Here is a 17,366-nt window from a genome sequence, read left to right on the forward strand (position 1 = left end):
AAATGCAGAAAAAACAAAAGATGAGTGCACCATGGACTGTAAAATTCACTCCAACAAGACTTCCAAATAGACGAATATCCACGTTTATTGTTGAAAGACAGGTAGACAAACGAACTGCAGTAAAGTTAGCGCTTTCGCGTTGTTAAACAACGCTTCCTCAAACATAAATGCAGTTAATAGCAATCCTTCTTAAATACAAGCACATAATAACATCACAACACATTTAAATGAACGAATCAGAATCATAAATAAAACCATGAGGATAAACTCCTAAAAAATGCAGCACCCTCTCTGTCCAACCAGTGCTTCGTGTCCCTGCCCAAGTAGCTGACACACACACTTTGAGATATGAGTTATATACAAACACACAGACATTCCTGGGCAGGCTGGCACAGATTTTCCAGCTGTGCCCCCTTTCTGCCCAGTCTAAAAGGTAGTACCAGCTGCCACCACCCACAAATATTTATCAGCTACTAAAAAGGCCCTTATGAAAGGGTGTCCAATTATTACTGTGTAATATTGTTTTCCAAATGGCAAATGCAACTGAACAGTCAAGGCTTATTTGGAGTGAGTTGGACAGTATCACTATATACATGCAACGCATTCTAGAGCTTAAATTATCTGTACAGAAAACAGCCACAGTTGAAAGGTTTAAAATATTTAATAATAAATAATAAAAACACAAGACAATACATCTTACTACACAGTGCTACTCAAGAGTTCAGACACAGGAAAATGCATAAAATAATACAGTAGAATAGTTCTGACATCAATACAGAAAAAATGTAATCTTCCTATTTCCTAGCTATATATAAGAGAAAACACAGTTCCAAAATAAACTTAAATATAGAGCAAGACAGTGCTGGTGATGTTGGATGTTCTCAAGACAAATGCTAAATGCTCTCTGATTCTCTCTCCTTTAATTGATAACACAGTGCTGCTTCACATTACATCATTCTTAACAATTTTCTGGTTTTCCCAGGCTAACAGAAACTCAGAGTTTAATAGCCCTTTTGATGTTGCAGCTGGTCAGGATACCAGAGCAATAAAAGACATTATACATGCAAATTCTAGCAATTAACTCTGGTTTCAAAACAATAGCCAGAATTCCTTCATCCAGACATCTCGGCTCCAAGCCCAGAGATCAAAGGCAGCCATGAAATGCTTGACATATCAGCTTTCTTAGAGCAGAGTGCACTGTTGTTACATTTTTTTCCAGTTCATCATCCAATACAGTCTTTTCACATGTAAGAGACAAGCCGGTGGCTTATATTAATATTTACAAATGACAGAATTGTCTGGAAAATTCTATCTGGCTAGGCTGGCAGCCTTCACCTATCTTCACAGATGTTATTCTAGCTATTCTGACAAGCTGGCCCTTTATCAAGTTTCTTTTTTGATGAAAGGGATGAAAGCTGCTAAAATGCAAATATGCATTAGGAAAAGTAGTTTTGTCTAGGTACTAGGGTCAGTACCCTCTATATCCCTATAAATTATTGTATCAGAATAAATGACAGAATCAACATTAAAAGAATAAGTACATTTTAATTAGGTGTAGGTGGTTATGTTATTAATACACTCCATGGATTTGTGGTTCTGTTTGGTAGGACCATTCCAAATGATGATAGTGTTTAGTGTTCAGTGCAACAATCCTACTTGGGCATCTTGTCATTTGTCTCGTAATTTGTGGATTCCCTTGACCATGGTTTTCAAACATAATGAGTTAAATGGTGCTCATGTATGTAATGATAGAAATGTTTGAATAGATAAATATATGCCCTTTTCCTAGAAACAAAGAGGAAAAAATGTCATAACTGTAGAAAGGATTATGGAGTATATTTAAATTAGCTCAAGAAATTGGCACTATTAATATGTCTCTGTGTAACACTGATCAGACCTGTTTTAGAGTATGGAAACAGCATAGGGTTCAAAGATTCGTAGGTGTGTACTTGGCTAATGACCACAGGGGCCTTTTTAAGCCTAGCCATGCATCCCAAATCATTGATAAGTTTGGGTACCCTTGTGAAGTGTAATCAGGGGCTTGGAAGATGAACCATTTACAAGAAGGTGCCTGGGATTAATGATATATGGGCTGCCTATGTCGATTAGAGACATAGGTGCCAAACTAGGGATTAAATTCCTGTTCTCCCTCCAATTATCTAAGTTACACTTCAGTTTCTTTAGAGAGGAACTCTGCTTCACATGGATAGGAAGCCTGTTCCAGAGAAGGGGTAGTCTCTGGGATACATACCTGGATATATTCTTGTGCTGTTTGTTTTGCAGATAAGCAGGAGGTCCATCAGGGTGAGGTATAACAATGCTTTGTATGTCAGGCATAGATCTCCTTTCAACAGCCTGTAGGAGACAGAGTATAGAGATAGGGCTTTGAAGTGGCATGCATAGGACATGTTACTTACAGCCTATATTCTTTTAGTGAGGAACCTGTGTGGACATTCCAGCTGTTGCATGTGGCTGGCTAGATACATACATGTATAGTTTGAGTGACATACCAAAAAGGGCATTGTTTTCAATGATAGGTCTAATGAATGCTGAATACTGTGGAAAATGACCTTCTTGGTCCTAGATACCATATGTTTGTCTGTAAGTTGCACAAGATAGAGTGATTCCTCACAACTGTAGACACGTGATCACTGTCAATGCATGTCCCTGACTACTGGGTTACCTCTTAGGGGTATGTTGTTGATATGATAGTTATCAGGAGTGGATACTGTTATGCATTTTTTGGCATTTAGTTTTAGTCCATGGCTCTGGAGAATACTTATGTTGGTTAGAGATTCTATGACTGCTCTTAATTTAAAGTCATCTGCAAATATAGTTAGCCAGAGGCCCTTGACAATGGCCTTTAACTTCAAAAAAGTAAATGCCAAAAAGCAGTCTCAGGACTAATCCCAGTGGAATTCCACTAGAGACTGGCCTCTTTGTAGAGGTGCACTCTCCAACTTTAACTTAATGGGTCCTGTCTGTGAGCTAGCCGGCTATCCATCAAGTGACATAAGAGTTTATACCTAACCTCTTCAGTTTGGCAACAATGCTCAAGTCGGGTATTGTGTCAAATGCCTTGGCCGGGTCAAGGTAGGCAGTATGAACCATTTTGCCCTCATCCTTTGGTTTAATGACTTTCTCAAAAAAGTCAACCAGGCTGAGTAGGTATGATGAGTCATGTTTCCTACTATTTAGAAGGTATCCTGGGATGTTGTCTGAGCCCATCTATGCAGTGTTCTTGGCCTTAGAGAGAGCATTGAGAACCTGTTTCCTAGTGAAAGTGGGGGAGTTATATTTGATGGTATTTCCTGAGGGGAGGTTGAGAGGGGTAAAGTTAAAGCTGAATTTGTTTGCCAGTAGGTTTGCTGTATCTTCTGGCTCAGTATAGGTGGCTGCATTAACAATGAGCTCTGTACATTGTTATACATTGTCTTTAAGATTGTGAACATAATAAATAATTTCTTGTGGTTGTCTTTGGCCTCGAAGTTGAAATTTACATCTAATTTGGCTTTGGCAGCCTTTATTTGTCCCCTGCAGCATCAGGCATCACAACACCTCTGGGTGGCAATTAGTTACACCTTAACACACACCCTTTTGGGCATTCGGGCATTATTGTTTGTATTTTTCATACACCATCTCAGACACACCCACACATGCGCACTCATGTTGACAATGATTGTATGCTGGTGTTTTTTCGTTTTTTTTTCTGAGAAAAAAATTACATTACCACAGTTGTACTCATCTTCTCCCCCTACACAGTCTACAACTCCATCACATCTCGCTGAAGTTCGAATGCATTTGTATGAGGATGGACATGGAAACTTCCCAAGGCATCTGTCGGGAACTAAAACAATTTGTGGATGAGAATTTGAACCACAACATGTATAAAAAAGGCAGTTTAGGTAAATGTAAAAAAAAAACTTAGACATTCAGAGTTAGCTGCTACACTTTTGTGCTATACTGTAAAATACAGGTGCTTGAACTCAATATTTTGCTCATGTAGATCTTTCTTTATGGTGAAGGATAATGCAATTAAAATAAGGCAGAAGATGGTACCCGCAAAGGGATCTCTGCTAAACAATCATAATTACAATGATTTACAAAAACTTATTAACACTGCAGACAGAGCAAACAGCAGCTCAGTGTATTTTGTCTTCATGGTAATTCACTTCTGAAATGACATTCTGAGAGAGGCTTTCAGTGTGCTGTTGATTTAACCTAGACTCCAGTCTGTGTTAAAGTGAAAACAAATCAAATACAATTCAAAAAGTAAGCTGTAGTCTGCTAGATACTTGGCTTTGTGCACTGAAATAAAAAAAGAATCACACAAATTGAAAAAAAAAAAAAAAGTTAAGGAGAGGACAAGATGTCTGGCTGGGATTCATGAAAATTATTAAATTGTGTAATACAAAGTTATTGTACATAACATAAATCCATCAAGGTTTTCACAGTGGTGCAGCGGTTAGCGTTGTCGCCTCACAGCAAGAGGTTCTCCCTTTTGATTCTCGGCTGGAGCGTCTTCTGTGTGGAGTCTACATGTCCTCCCCGTGGTCGAGTGATGCATAAAGACATGCATGTAGGTGTGTGAATGGGGGTGTCTTCTTTGAAGGTTGGGTATCGGCTGGCAACTTGGCACCGTAAAAATTCACAGCCAAGTATTAGCGGACCGGAGTTCTGCTGTGGCGACCCTTAACCGGGAAAAGCCGAAAGACATTACTTTAGCACATTGTGAATAACTATTAATAGTGTGGTTCTAAATGCATAACATTGTTCACTGCTACAAGTCAGGCAATTCTTTTCAGAACCTATCACAGAGGCCTGCAGACAGGAAGTATGCACAAGCAACAGTATAGTGTTGTATAGTATAGTTAAGGTGACCATTTTGTCATAAGACCTAAACTGGGATACTTAAGCTGGAGCCTAATTATAGGCCTACCAGTTGAAGTCACTAAATTGCATACATTTGAGTTTCAGACTTCAAATCCTTCAGAAAATGTATGTTAAAACAAATCCTATTACTCTAGCAACTTTCTAAGCTTAAAAAAGTAATATTTAAAACATGTCACTATTTTGGGCCTTTGTCTCCCCTTTTTGTCAGTCTTTGTCCAGATTTCTTGCACTGAGAGGTTGAGCGGCATGTATAGGTTCATAGGTTTATAGGTAGGTACTAGGCAATCTTCCTGAGAGCATTTATAAGCCTAGCCAGAGTGTGTCGGCTTTCACCGCCCCATTGATTAATTAACTGATTCTCTGTCAAGCAGAGTCAATGAACTGATCCCAGGGGTGTATTTTCTGTTACCCATCCACTCGTCAAGGTTCCTTTTGAAGAGTGTTAGTGAGAGGCTCTGCCTAATGTAGTTTGGAATTTTGTTCCAAAGCATATGGAATCTCTGTGACAGGAATGTATTCCTCCAGCATGTACTATTTATTGTTGTGGCGAGGTTTAGCTCACTAGATTGTGTGCCTCGCAGTGACTTGGATTTCTTTAGGTGGAGCATGTCCATCAATTCTGAGTTGGACATGGCTTTGTAATCAGACAGAGATCACCTCTGAGTAAGCGATATGCCACTGAGTACAGCCGAAGTTTTTTCAGTCGGGCTGCATAGGACATATGTTTGATGCCAGTAATCCTCTTGGTGAGGTACTTTTGTGTGGTCTTTTCAGCTGCTGGAAATGTTTTGTGAGGTACATCCCAAATGGGGCATTGTACTCTATGATGGGTCTAATGAGTGACGAGTAGAGGGGCACTATAACCTCTTTATTTCTACATGCAAACCCTTTAGTAATTAAATGGGCCACATAGAAGGATTTCCTAACTACTGTGGCAATATTATTGTCAAAGGAGAGATTACTATCTACCTGGGTCCCCGGATCTCTTATTACCTCTTCTGTATTAAGGGGGCTGCCACCTATGTGGTAATTAGTGGATGTTTTGTTTTTCCCAAATGGGATTACTATGCATTTTTTGGCATTTAGCTTGAGGCCATGACTTTGACACCAGGTGTCCGTCTCAGTAAGGCCCTTTTGGAGGATGTCCGTGTCATCCAGAGAGTCAATTACGGCTCCCAGTTTGCAGTCATCGGCAAACTTGGTTAGCCATAGTCCTCCTGTGTTTGCCTGTACTTCATAGAAGTATAAGCCAAACAGTAGGGGTTGCAGGACCTAGCCTTGCGGGACACCACTTGTGACTGGTATAGAGTCGGACCTGGAGCCTGCTATTCTTACCGTGTGAGTTCTGTCTGTAAGCCTGTTGGCAACCCATCTCGTGACATAGGGGTTTATATTCAGGCTGGTGAGTTTTTCTGTAATACCTGAGTGGGGAATGGTGTCGAAAGCCTTGGCGAGGTCAAGGTAGGCTGTGTGAACCACCTTTCCCTCATCTATGGCCTTGGTGACTGTCTCGAAGAAGTCAACCAGGTTTAGTAGGCATGATCTGCCTTTAACAAAGATGAACTGGGTCGTGTCAAGTGTTTGGAGGTTCCCAATGTCTTTGTTAATGAATTCCATGATGATGCGCTTCATAGCCTTGCAGACCAGGTTAGTCAGGCTTATTGGGCGATAGTTACCAGGGTCAGTTGTGGTCCCTCCTTTGTGGAGAGGAATAACCGTTGCTGTGTGCCATTCTATGGGCATGTAGCCTGTGGAGAGGCTGAGGCTGAACGGCATGTTTAGGTGGGGGGTTAGTTTGTTCTGTAGTTCGTGCAAGACGCAGCCTGGGACACCATCTGGTCCCATTGACGCTGTTTTTGGCTTTTGAAAGGGCTGTTTTCACCTGTGCATCTGTGATTTGTGGGACACTACACTTTTCCAGTGTTGTTGTGGGCCCTTTTGGAGGAGAGAGGGGGGTGAAGTTTGCACTGAATCTATCTGCCAGGATGTTGGCAATATCAGTAGGTTCAGTATATTTTGTGCTATTTTGCACTAGTTCAGTGCATATCTGCGAGTTGCCACTTAGATTCTTAACATAGCTAAAGAAGACTTTGTGGTTATCTTTTGAATCCTTGGCTATTTTTCTTTCAAAGTTAGCCTTGGAAGATTTCATGAGGGACCTTAGTTTCTTACTGATACTGATCAGGGATGTCTTTTCTTCTTGGGATTTGCTTTTTTTCTTCTTCTATTGTATAGCCTATTTATGGTAGGGGTCCAACAAACTGGTTTCCTTGTCATAGAGGAGTGAGTCTTGGTTTTGCTAGGGATGGCACGATCCATGCATCCTTGTAGATGCTCATAGAGTGTATTTGTAAAGGTTTCTACATCTTGGGCAGCATTATCCTTTAGCGTGGGGGCTGTGAAACTTACCACCTCTGTCTTAAGTAAGGTGAGGTTTGCTTTAGAAAAGTTTTTTACTGTGGTTTCCTTAGTTGGGGGTGGTGGTGGGGTGTGGACATCCAGAGTGATTAGTTTATGGTCTGATCTAACCAGTGACGGGTTGACCTTTGGTGTGGAACACATGTCGCCCATGTTGGTGATGACCAGGTCCGATATGTTTTCATTTCTGGTAGGGGAATTTACCAGCTGATCCAGGGTGTTTGAGTTGATGAATTCCAGGAAGCGCTGGGCCTGGGAGTTTGTACTCGAGTAGTTTTCCCAGTGAATGGTAGGGTAATTGAACTCGTCCAAAATCAGGGTGTTCGGTAGGATCTTTGTGTTTTCCAGTGTCTCCAGAAAGGTGGAGTGGTGGTCCTGGGTCATGGAGGGTGATCTATAGCAGGCCACAATTTGCATTGCAGATTTGCCCAATGTTAGTTGCACATGGATGATCTCAGAGGTATCATGCTATGCCACTAACCTGGAGGTGTAGGTATCCTTGATGAATATGGATGCACCCCCTCTTTTTGTGTTTCGGTCCGTGTTCTGTGGCTAAAACGTGTGGTATGAGTTGTAGCCCGGTAGTGCTGGGGTGCTTTCTGGAGCCTTGAACCAGGTTTCAGTTACTGCACAAATGTCGACGTTCTCCATACTGAGGAGTGCTTCGAGCTGCTTAGTTGCTTGGTTGGTGAGGGGTGAATAAAGAACCTTGCCCTGCTGGGCAATCAGTGTCAGGGTATATTAGTGCTTGCTATTAGGTCTGAGCAAGTGCTGGGCTGTAGGATGCTTTCTGAGTGCTTAGGTTGAGAGTTAGACTAGTTTCAAGGGAAAAACTGAAGAGGAGACTTAGTGCAGCCGGGAATAATTTAACCATAACTAACCGGCGCTGCCCAGTGTGCAAAATATGCAAACACAGTTTTTATAGTAGGGAAATGAAAGAGATAGAAATTAGCCCAAAATCGCCAATAAACTACTAACGTCTGGGCTGGAACCACTCCTCCAGGGACAGATAGGTTACTCAGAGCTCCCCTCTCTCACAGGTGAACAGAGAAACTTCCTTCTATCCAAGTGAGAAGCTAGTATCACAGTCCTGAATTCAGCACTAGCCTGAAAACTGGACTATACTAGCTTAGAAAGGTGGGAAACAAGGAATTTTTTTTTTTGAAAAATAAGGCAAAAACAGTAAAAAATACACTTAAAACAGCTTTAAATTACTACAAACGATCAGAAAAGGCTATTGCACTTTAGTGTGAAGCCTACAACAGTTAAACAAATTATTCAAACAAAAAACAACTTTTTAAAAGTGCAGGCAGTCAAATAAGTACAATATGTGAAAAAAACAAGCTTTTAAATCACAATAAATGCTGAAAAATCTGCGTTTAGGCGGAAAACAGTTAAGTACAGCAAGAAAGTACAAAAAACTGATACTTAATACTCCAAAGTCTCTCTTCTAAGCTAGAAGGCTTGTATCAGTTTAAGGCTTTCTAGTGCTACCCAGTAGGTTAGTTACAGGAAAGATGGGAAACAAGTGCAGATGTGGTCTTTTAAACCAGAAAGTTGAAACAGACGGACAAACCATCGAAATGGTCAATAAACTACAATTTCTGGGCCAAGACCTTCTCCTCTCATGGTAGGCAGGCTACCTAGTGCTTACCACTCCCACTGATAAGCTGGAAGGCTTTCCTCCAACACCGAAAGGCTTGCAGGGCTCAAAGGCTTACCAACAGTCCTGGGTACAGCAACTGTCTATCTGGATTAGGCTAGTTACAGGAAGGGTGGGAAACAAGCGCAAGTGCGGCTTTTAAACCAGAACGTGGAAAGAGATGGAAAAAAACAGTATAAAGACTGAAGTTAGAAAATAATGAGAGACATTTGAGTTTCAGAATTCATACCCTTCAGAAAATTCATGCTAATGCAAAACCTGTTATTCTATCAACTTTCTAAGTTTGTAAGAGCAATATTTATTAAAATTGTCCCTATTTTTGGGCATTTGTCCCCCATTTTGTCAGTGTTTGTCCAGATTGCTTGCTCTAAGAGCTTTAGAGGTATGACATACACACACACACACACACACACACACACACGCACACACACACACACACACACACACACACACACACACACACACACACACACACACACACACACACACACACACTCTTAACCCTACTTTACCTATTTATTAACTAACCCTCTCCCCTTATGAAACTACCCACCTCTTAACTGATGCCAGGGGATGTCTCCCTCACACACACAGTTTCTTCTTCATTCAAACCTGCATTCACGCACACATCGCTCTCACACTCCCGATCTCTCACACAGACAGTCAGTTCCTCATTCATACCTGCAGTCAGTCACACATTGCTGTCACTCTTCCGATCTCTTATACACGCAGTCACTTCCTCATTCATACCTGCATTCACTCACACATCGTTCTCACACTCCCAATCTCTCATACACACAGTCACTTCCTCATTCATACCTGCATTCCATTCACTCACACATTGCTCTCACTCTCCCAATCTCTCACTCTCACACACACACACACACACACACACACACACACACACACACACACACACACACACACACACGCACACACGCACACACACACACACGCACACATGCGCACACACACCTGAACTCCAAGAAGATATTAATTTTCTTTCTTTCTTTCTTTCTTTCTTTCTTTCTTTCTTTCTTTCTTTCTTTCTTTCTTTCTTTCTTTCTTTCTTTCTTCACATCCACTTATCTCAGCTGCCTAGATTAGCTGCTGATTTGTTTCCTAAAATTGCGCGCAGGCAGGCGGGATGGAAGAACAAGTTACAAGAGATGTGATGCGACAGGTCAGGTATGTGTGTGCAACTGTTCTTAAAGAAGAACGCATAACAACAAAAACAGATTTTTTTTATGGTACTGACTCAGCCTGAGATGTTTCCTGTGACTCAGCCCGAGATGTTTCCTGCACTTAACCTGCTGCTCATTCAGTCATTCTATTTCTTTACGCATTTTAACATTCATAATAATGAAATAAATGACTGTCTTTTATCTGCTAGCTGTGACCTGAATCACTCAGGACCATTTCAGACTAAACTGGGACATTTCTGCATCCCAAAGATAATTTTTGGGATTCTGGGATGCAGACTTCCAAAGTGGGACTGCCCCAGGATAAAATGGGACGGTTGATCACCTGGAGTATAGTATAGTACAGTACAGTACACTACAGTATAGTTTACTTTAGTATAGTATAGTAGAATAGAGTAAGACATAGTATAGTATAATATAGTATAGTATAGTATAGTATAGTATAGTATAGTATAGTACAGTACAGTATAGTTTAATATAGTACAGTGGAGTGGAGTAGGGCATAGTATAGTATAGTATAGTATAGTATAGTATAGTATAGTATAGTATAGTATAGAATAGTATCTATCTCCTCTCACGTATGAGAAATCAGTAGCTCCCCCCACAAACCACAGCACGCACATCTGTCTGTTCAGTGTTTATTCTGTAGAGAGTCTCCCCAAAACATTCATGTCATATCAGTAGTTATGCTGCAGTAGTGAGTTCCTTTACCCTTGTTATATAAGCACCAATAGTGTCAGCTTTGAAGTAATACAGCACCTTCAACACATTCCCCATTTAGTGCCACACTATAGTTATACATCATACACACACTATCCCCACATTTCTCATCAATAGTTGGTATTCATCACTATAGAACTTGGGGAAGTATAGCCCAGAAAGTTAGTTTTGTGCACATAATCTCACACTGTTGCCTTTCCCAAACTTCTTTGCATTTATAAATGTAAATAGTTGTCTACACACATGTAACATATAAATGGTTTTCAGCTGTTGCCCCCTACAGCTATGACAAATGTTTTTAGGACAGTATTACTACTGTAAGCAATATATGTACAGATCAATGTGGAACATGATAGTTTAGACAGTTATAGAAATATTCTGTCCACAATGTTTCTGAGAGATGGAGATGTTTAGACAAAATGTACTTAGTTGAGTAGAAAAAGTTCTATGCTTGGCTACACCCTTGCCTGGGTGAAGGAGGCAGATGCCCCTGGTGCAGAATGTTAGCGGGTGTGATCAACACAGCATATGAGTTGCTAATTGGGTAGTGTGTGTGTGTGTGTGTGTGTGTGTGTGTGTGTGTGTGTGTGTGTGTGTGTGTGTGTGTGTGTGTGTGTAGCTGCATTACTAGCAGTCACTGAAGCAACTGTGGTTGATCTATTTTAATTTCTACAAGTCTTTTGGGTTTCTGATACCATGACAAGAATGGACTCCATTCCTAAGTCAAAGTATGATTAAAGTTCATGAAATTAGTATTTTTCAGTCTTTGATGTTAGCCGGAAGTGCTCTTCGCAGCACCCACAATGTGCTTAGTAATGACTCCTGCAATTCATGCAGTCACATGTATTGGTAACATATCTGATTGTAAATTATTTTTTTATAAGATCCATTGCTCCTAGTGCTATTGGAACTGTCTGGTTATCCTTCCTCCACATTGCCCTCATTTCTGGCTGCAAATCCTGGTATTTTACAACTTTGTATTTCTGTACATAAAACAGTGTAGTCACTGGATGTAGCAATTTCAATGATCAATCTTCTTTTCATGGACTACTACATCTGTGTTTTTCATATCTGTTTTTTTAAATGCCGGTAATGGGAGATCTCATGTGATATTAACTTCATCATTTTTTATAATACCTTGTGGCTCATGTTTCCAGTGTTTTTCATCTACTTCAATATTATGTTTGCACAATTCCCAGTGCAACAGTCACATTATTATGTCTTTCAGTATACAGTCCTTCTGCCATTAGTATATCACAACCAGCAACAAATGTGCGACTGTTTCCAGTTCTGTTTTACAAAACCTACACTTGTCTACTTCTCCCACATGTTCAATGTGTAAATAGTCCACTATCTTGGGCCGCTAATATTAATCTTTTGTCTTTTAATTTAAATTCGAGTTCGATCCTGATCAACATGAGGTTGTTCCAAGAGTTTTCTCTACTTGCAACTACATTTATGCATTTTCCACATTTCTTGCCTCTCATCTGATCCTTCACCTTATATTCTTTCTTTTGTTTTTTTGGCACAGTCAGTTGCTGCCTAATTTTTATCTACTTCTGGTTTGAGTTCCATTCCCGTTTGACACCGATATGCTTCAGCTAAACTAAGCAGGGAAGTCATCTTATTCTTATTCTCTTTAACATTTTTGCTATGTTTTGGTCTTGTGAGGTCACCAGATATGTATGCAGTCCTACAATTGCAAATCTATGCATGTAATCAATTTTGAGAATGCCCATACCTCCTTCAGAACAGGGAATAAAGGCTTGGTATACATTGATTTTTATAAATCATTTAATAAGCATGAAGCATCCTTGTTTTCCTGTCCAAGCAATCTGACACCTTTTGGGGCCAGTCAGTCACTCCAAAAATGTAAGTTTCTTTGTTTTTTGGTGCTGTTTGGTGAACAACCAACATTTTTTTTCAAAAAATAGTAAGTCCCTTAAGTGGCAACTTTGTTATAGATATAAGTAGAGTGAGAGTAGCTATTCTGAACATACTGGGACTTTCCCATGTAATTCATTTAGTGCCTGTAAATATATTTGGTCTGTTCTTGAATTCATACACCCTGATTCTGGCTGTATTGTTAAATTTAATGTCTATGCTGATTGTAAAAGTACTGATTTAATATATTTGGCAAAATGCTGTGTGTGTTCTATATATTTATATGACAAGACTAATTGTAATTTGAGAGAATGTGTTCTTGAGCATGAAAACAATATTAGAAAGCTAAAGCCATCCATTGCATTAGGTGTCCATATTAGTACTTTTAGTGAAGCACATTCTTTTAGATTTGTTGTTTTACAGATGTTGAATTTTGGTTTGAGAGGTGGTGATCATGTTAATAAGACTTAATGTGCAGAGTTGAGATGGATGTAGAATTGTAAGCCGGTAGAGGCTCTGTTCTCAACAACACTGTCTCTTTAAAAAACGTCACTTAAATCACTTGCCTTAAATCATTAATTTAATTGATGTCTGTATTTATATGATTAGTAACATTTAGGTCTATTTATTTATTATTTTTATTTTACATTTGCTGACCTGGATAGTCCGACTGGATACATGTCCATTTTCAGCGGAGGCCTGGGGAGAAAAGCTCCAAACTTACAAAGAGATAAACACAAGCAAGTTACAGTATATACACAAACATATTGTATTAACATACAAGTTACAGTCTCACATTTCAAGCTTATGAAGAATACAGTTTATATACAGAAATATATACAAATATGTTACAGCTTCTCTTATCAAACATATAGGTGCAGCTTATATACAGAGTATCTGCAAAGATATTATAGTTTCTCTTTTCAAACCTTTTAGAGTAAGAGGTTAGTTGCTATGAATAAGAAATTGCAGGGATATGGAAGTAGATGAGGCTTTAGTCAGGGTTAAAGCAAGGACATAACCAGTGAGTTTTAAAATACTGGGTTAGATTTTTTTGAACTGATTAAGGGAGGGATTCAGAGTAAGGTCAGATGGGAACGAATTCCAGGTTTTGCCTACTGAATTTGCAAACAAAAGAATCTCTAGATAGGTTGTTAGCTTTAACAGAGTGAACCAAAAGTTTTGTAGTGGAATGAAAAGGCCTAGAGTTTTTGTAGGGATGGATAATGTTTTTAATGATGGATGTTCTTTCTGGATGGTTAATAACCGTGAATGCTACAGTAAGTTGATTAAATTGAATTAGCCTGGGGAGTTCTAGCCAACTTAAGAGGTGTAGGTTTTGACAATGGTGTGCCCTGTAGGGCGTTCCTGTGGCAAACCTGGCAGTTTGATTGTAGCAGCTAGAGAGTTTGCTGAGATCAGTTTTGTTCAAGTTAGTGAGTATTGGTGAGGCATAGACTAGAGTTGAAAGCAGATTGGTACGGGCAATGGCAGTCCTAGCTAGAAGGGTGAGAAAATGTTTGTTTTTTTATAGGAAGCCAAGTTTTTTATTAATGGTTTTAATAGTTTTGTTTACATGCATATCATATTTGAGGTTGTTGTCTATTATAACACCCAGGAGTTTGGTATACATATCTGGTGAGATTATGGTCCCATTGTTAGATGTTATAGTAAACGAAGGTTGAGAGGATTTGCGAGTAGGGGAGAAGTTGTTTTATTAGGGTTTAATATCAGCTGTTGATTAGCGATACAGTTTTCCACTGTATTAAAGACTTTTTGGGTTAAACTAAGGAGATCTGTAGGGTTAGAGGCTGAGCAGATCAGGGTGGAGTCATCGGCATTGTGTATGCAGGGTGCATCTGGGATTACAGTGTGGAGGTCATTGATAAAGAGGAAGAAAAGAAGGGGACCTAATATGGAGCCTTGAGAGACACCAAGGGTAATGGGGAGAAGGGTGTAGAGTTTGTCCTGCCAAAGGACAGCCTGCTGTCTTCCACTAAGATAGGATTGAAACCATTGTATAGCATAGTTCTTTAGGATATTTTATTTAGGGTAAGTAAGAGTAGCTGGTGGTTAGCTATGTCAAAGGCCTTGGAAAGATCGAAAAACAGTGCAGAAGATAGTCTGTTGTTGTTACTGTTGGAATTTATGACATTAGTAAAGGAGAGAAGGGCTAAGGTGGCACTGTGGTGTGGTCTAAATCCATGCTGGGAGTTGGCCAGAAATTATTTTGAATAAGGTAGTGTAAGAGTTGTTTATGGATACACTTTTCCATAATTTTAGCCAGAGGGGAAAGGATAGCTATTGGTCTATAGTTTGACAGTTCAATGGAGCTGCCACCTTTATGGTCTGATGAAGCACCTTTGAGGCATAAAAGCGATTATCATTAAGTTAAACTGTTGTGTTATTAAAGTTTTACGGCCTTTATTCTTGCTGTGTTGGTCAGTCTTTCTCTTCTGTACGTCTGCAACAATTATGGCTGTTCAATGCATTGTTCTTATTTAGTAATTGTATTATTAGTATTGTGCAGCTGCTGAGGTTGAGACTTAAAGGGGTCAGCTTTGAATCTTTTTACCTAACCAATTACAAAGAACAAAGCACAAATAGCAGATAATATATGTTGCATTAATCCACACAAAAAATGATGCAAGTAATATTCATGAAGAACACCCCTAAGCTGGAAGAATTGTTCCTTGATATTTGCTTTTAAATAATTAGTTTTGATTCATGGGTACAGATATTGTTTGTTACATTCAAAGCAAACAATGACTTCTTGCACCAACCATTAAAGAGCATGTTGCTTTATAAGAATCCAGAACAAATATTGAATAATTAAAAGTGTATTTATAAAGATTACTCACCGCCCACACCAACTCCTATTGTAATAATGATTGCAATCACCACTGCAGCTACAATGAGTAGGAATCTTATGTTGAAAATGAATTGTCGGGCTGAATACTTCTTAGGTGTTCCTCCTAGTAGTTAAAAAAAATAGAAAAACAGCTTTGATAAAGGATTACTACCAACCATTCTTATAGATTTTTTATTAAGAAACGTACCTGAAAGAAACCACTATGAAATGTATTTTCAGTACTTATAAACTTATCTCTCAACTGTTCCCAAATTTCAGGGAAGTCCTTAATTTTGCTTCAAAATCTTGCTTTGGGATATACAGTGGTAGATTACTTTTAAGAAATAATGGCAGTCTTTAGAGTTATAGACTTCTTTTAGTTATGAAGATGCAATTAATTCACACTATTTTATTCTGCCAGGTTAAATAGTACAAATATTTTAAAAAGTGTAAATATTTGTCCCTGGTTATTTCTGTTTTGTTCCTGATTCTAGAGGTAAGAGGTTGAGAGCTATGTTTCAGTAGTAGATGTACTTCATTCTCACCAAGCTGTTCAGGAAGCAGGCATAATTGCAAACAGTCAATAACATATGTATGTGTTCTGTTAGACTGTGGCTGTCAAAGTTAATACCAAGATCAACTTCCTCTTAGGTTTTCTGCCAACATAAAGCAAGTGTAGTGTAATTTATAGCTGTCTTTCAATGGTACTTCATTGCTGAAAAAATAAAATATTTCATTTACTCTGGTTGGCTATATAATAATACCATCCATAGGTTCATAGATGTTTACTAGGCTAATGACCACAAGGGCCTTTTTAAGCCTAGCCATGCATACCAAATCTCTCACAAGTTCTGATACCCTTAATAAGTGTAAGCAGGGGTTTTGGAGATGAACCATTTACTGGTTACCTGTTTGCATTAGAGACATAGGTGCCAAACCAGTGATAAATTTCCATTTTCCCATCCAGTTGTCCAAGTTGCACTTGAATTGGATTAGAGGAAGAACTCTGCTTAACATGGATGGGGAGCCTGTTCCATAGACGGGGTAGTCTCTGGGATACATACCTATCTTTCCAGCAGGTCCTATTTATATCATAGACAAGATTTAAGACTTTAGAATGGGTAATTCTGGTACTGTTTGTTTTGTGGATATGCAAGAGATCTATCAGAGTGGGATCTGATAATGCCATGTATGCCAGGCATAGATCTCCCCTCAAAAGCATGTAGGAGACAGAATACAGGAATATGGCCTTGAGGCATTCTGCATAGGACATTTTAGTTACGCCCTGTATTCTTTTAGTGAGGAACCTCTGTGGAAGTTGCATTCATTGGATATGCCTGGTTAGGTACATACCAAAGGGGGCATTGTACTCAATGATAGGTCTGATGAACGTCGAATGCATTGGAACAATGAGTTCCTTGGACTTAGATGCCATACCCTTGTTTATAAGTTGCGCAACATAGAATGATTTCCTCACCACTCTAGACACATGATGATTAAAAGCTAGATTACTGTGTGTGTCCCTAAGTCCCTGATCACTGGGTCACCTCTAAGGGGTGTGCTGTCAGTATGATAGTTACCAGGGATGGGTGACTTCCTAAAGGATACTATTATGCATTTCTTAGCATTTAGCTTTAGTCAATGGCTCTGACTCCAGTTGTTTGTCTGTGTCAACCCCTCCTGAAGAAGATTTGTGTCAGTGTGGGATTCAATGACAGCTCCTAATTTGCGATCA

At 39.4% G+C, this 17,366-nt stretch overlaps 1 protein-coding gene across 1 annotated transcript in view; it reads right to left on the reverse strand.

The window, feature by feature from the left end:
* The window catches only part of LOC122805304 (transmembrane protease serine 3-like), a 609,068-nt gene extending 592,666 nt beyond the window's left edge, over nt 1–16,402 (reverse strand). Inside the window, exons 1-3 of the mRNA XM_044075392.1 lie at nt 16,396–16,402; nt 15,642–15,755; nt 3,731–3,847 (exon numbers count right to left, since the gene is read on the reverse strand). Of these exons, the coding sequence (XP_043931327.1) occupies nt 3,731–3,847; nt 15,642–15,755; nt 16,396–16,402 (238 nt within the window). The remainder of the gene's footprint in view (nt 1–3,730; nt 3,848–15,641; nt 15,756–16,395) is intronic.
* Between the last annotated feature and the right edge of the window lie 964 nt (nt 16,403–17,366).

The sequence above is a fragment of the Protopterus annectens genome, chromosome 6.part1 (genome assembly GCF_019279795.1).
Source record: "Protopterus annectens isolate FY-2018-M chromosome 6.part1, PAN1.0, whole genome shotgun sequence".
Classification (NCBI taxonomy): domain Eukaryota; kingdom Metazoa; phylum Chordata; order Ceratodontiformes; family Protopteridae; genus Protopterus; species Protopterus annectens.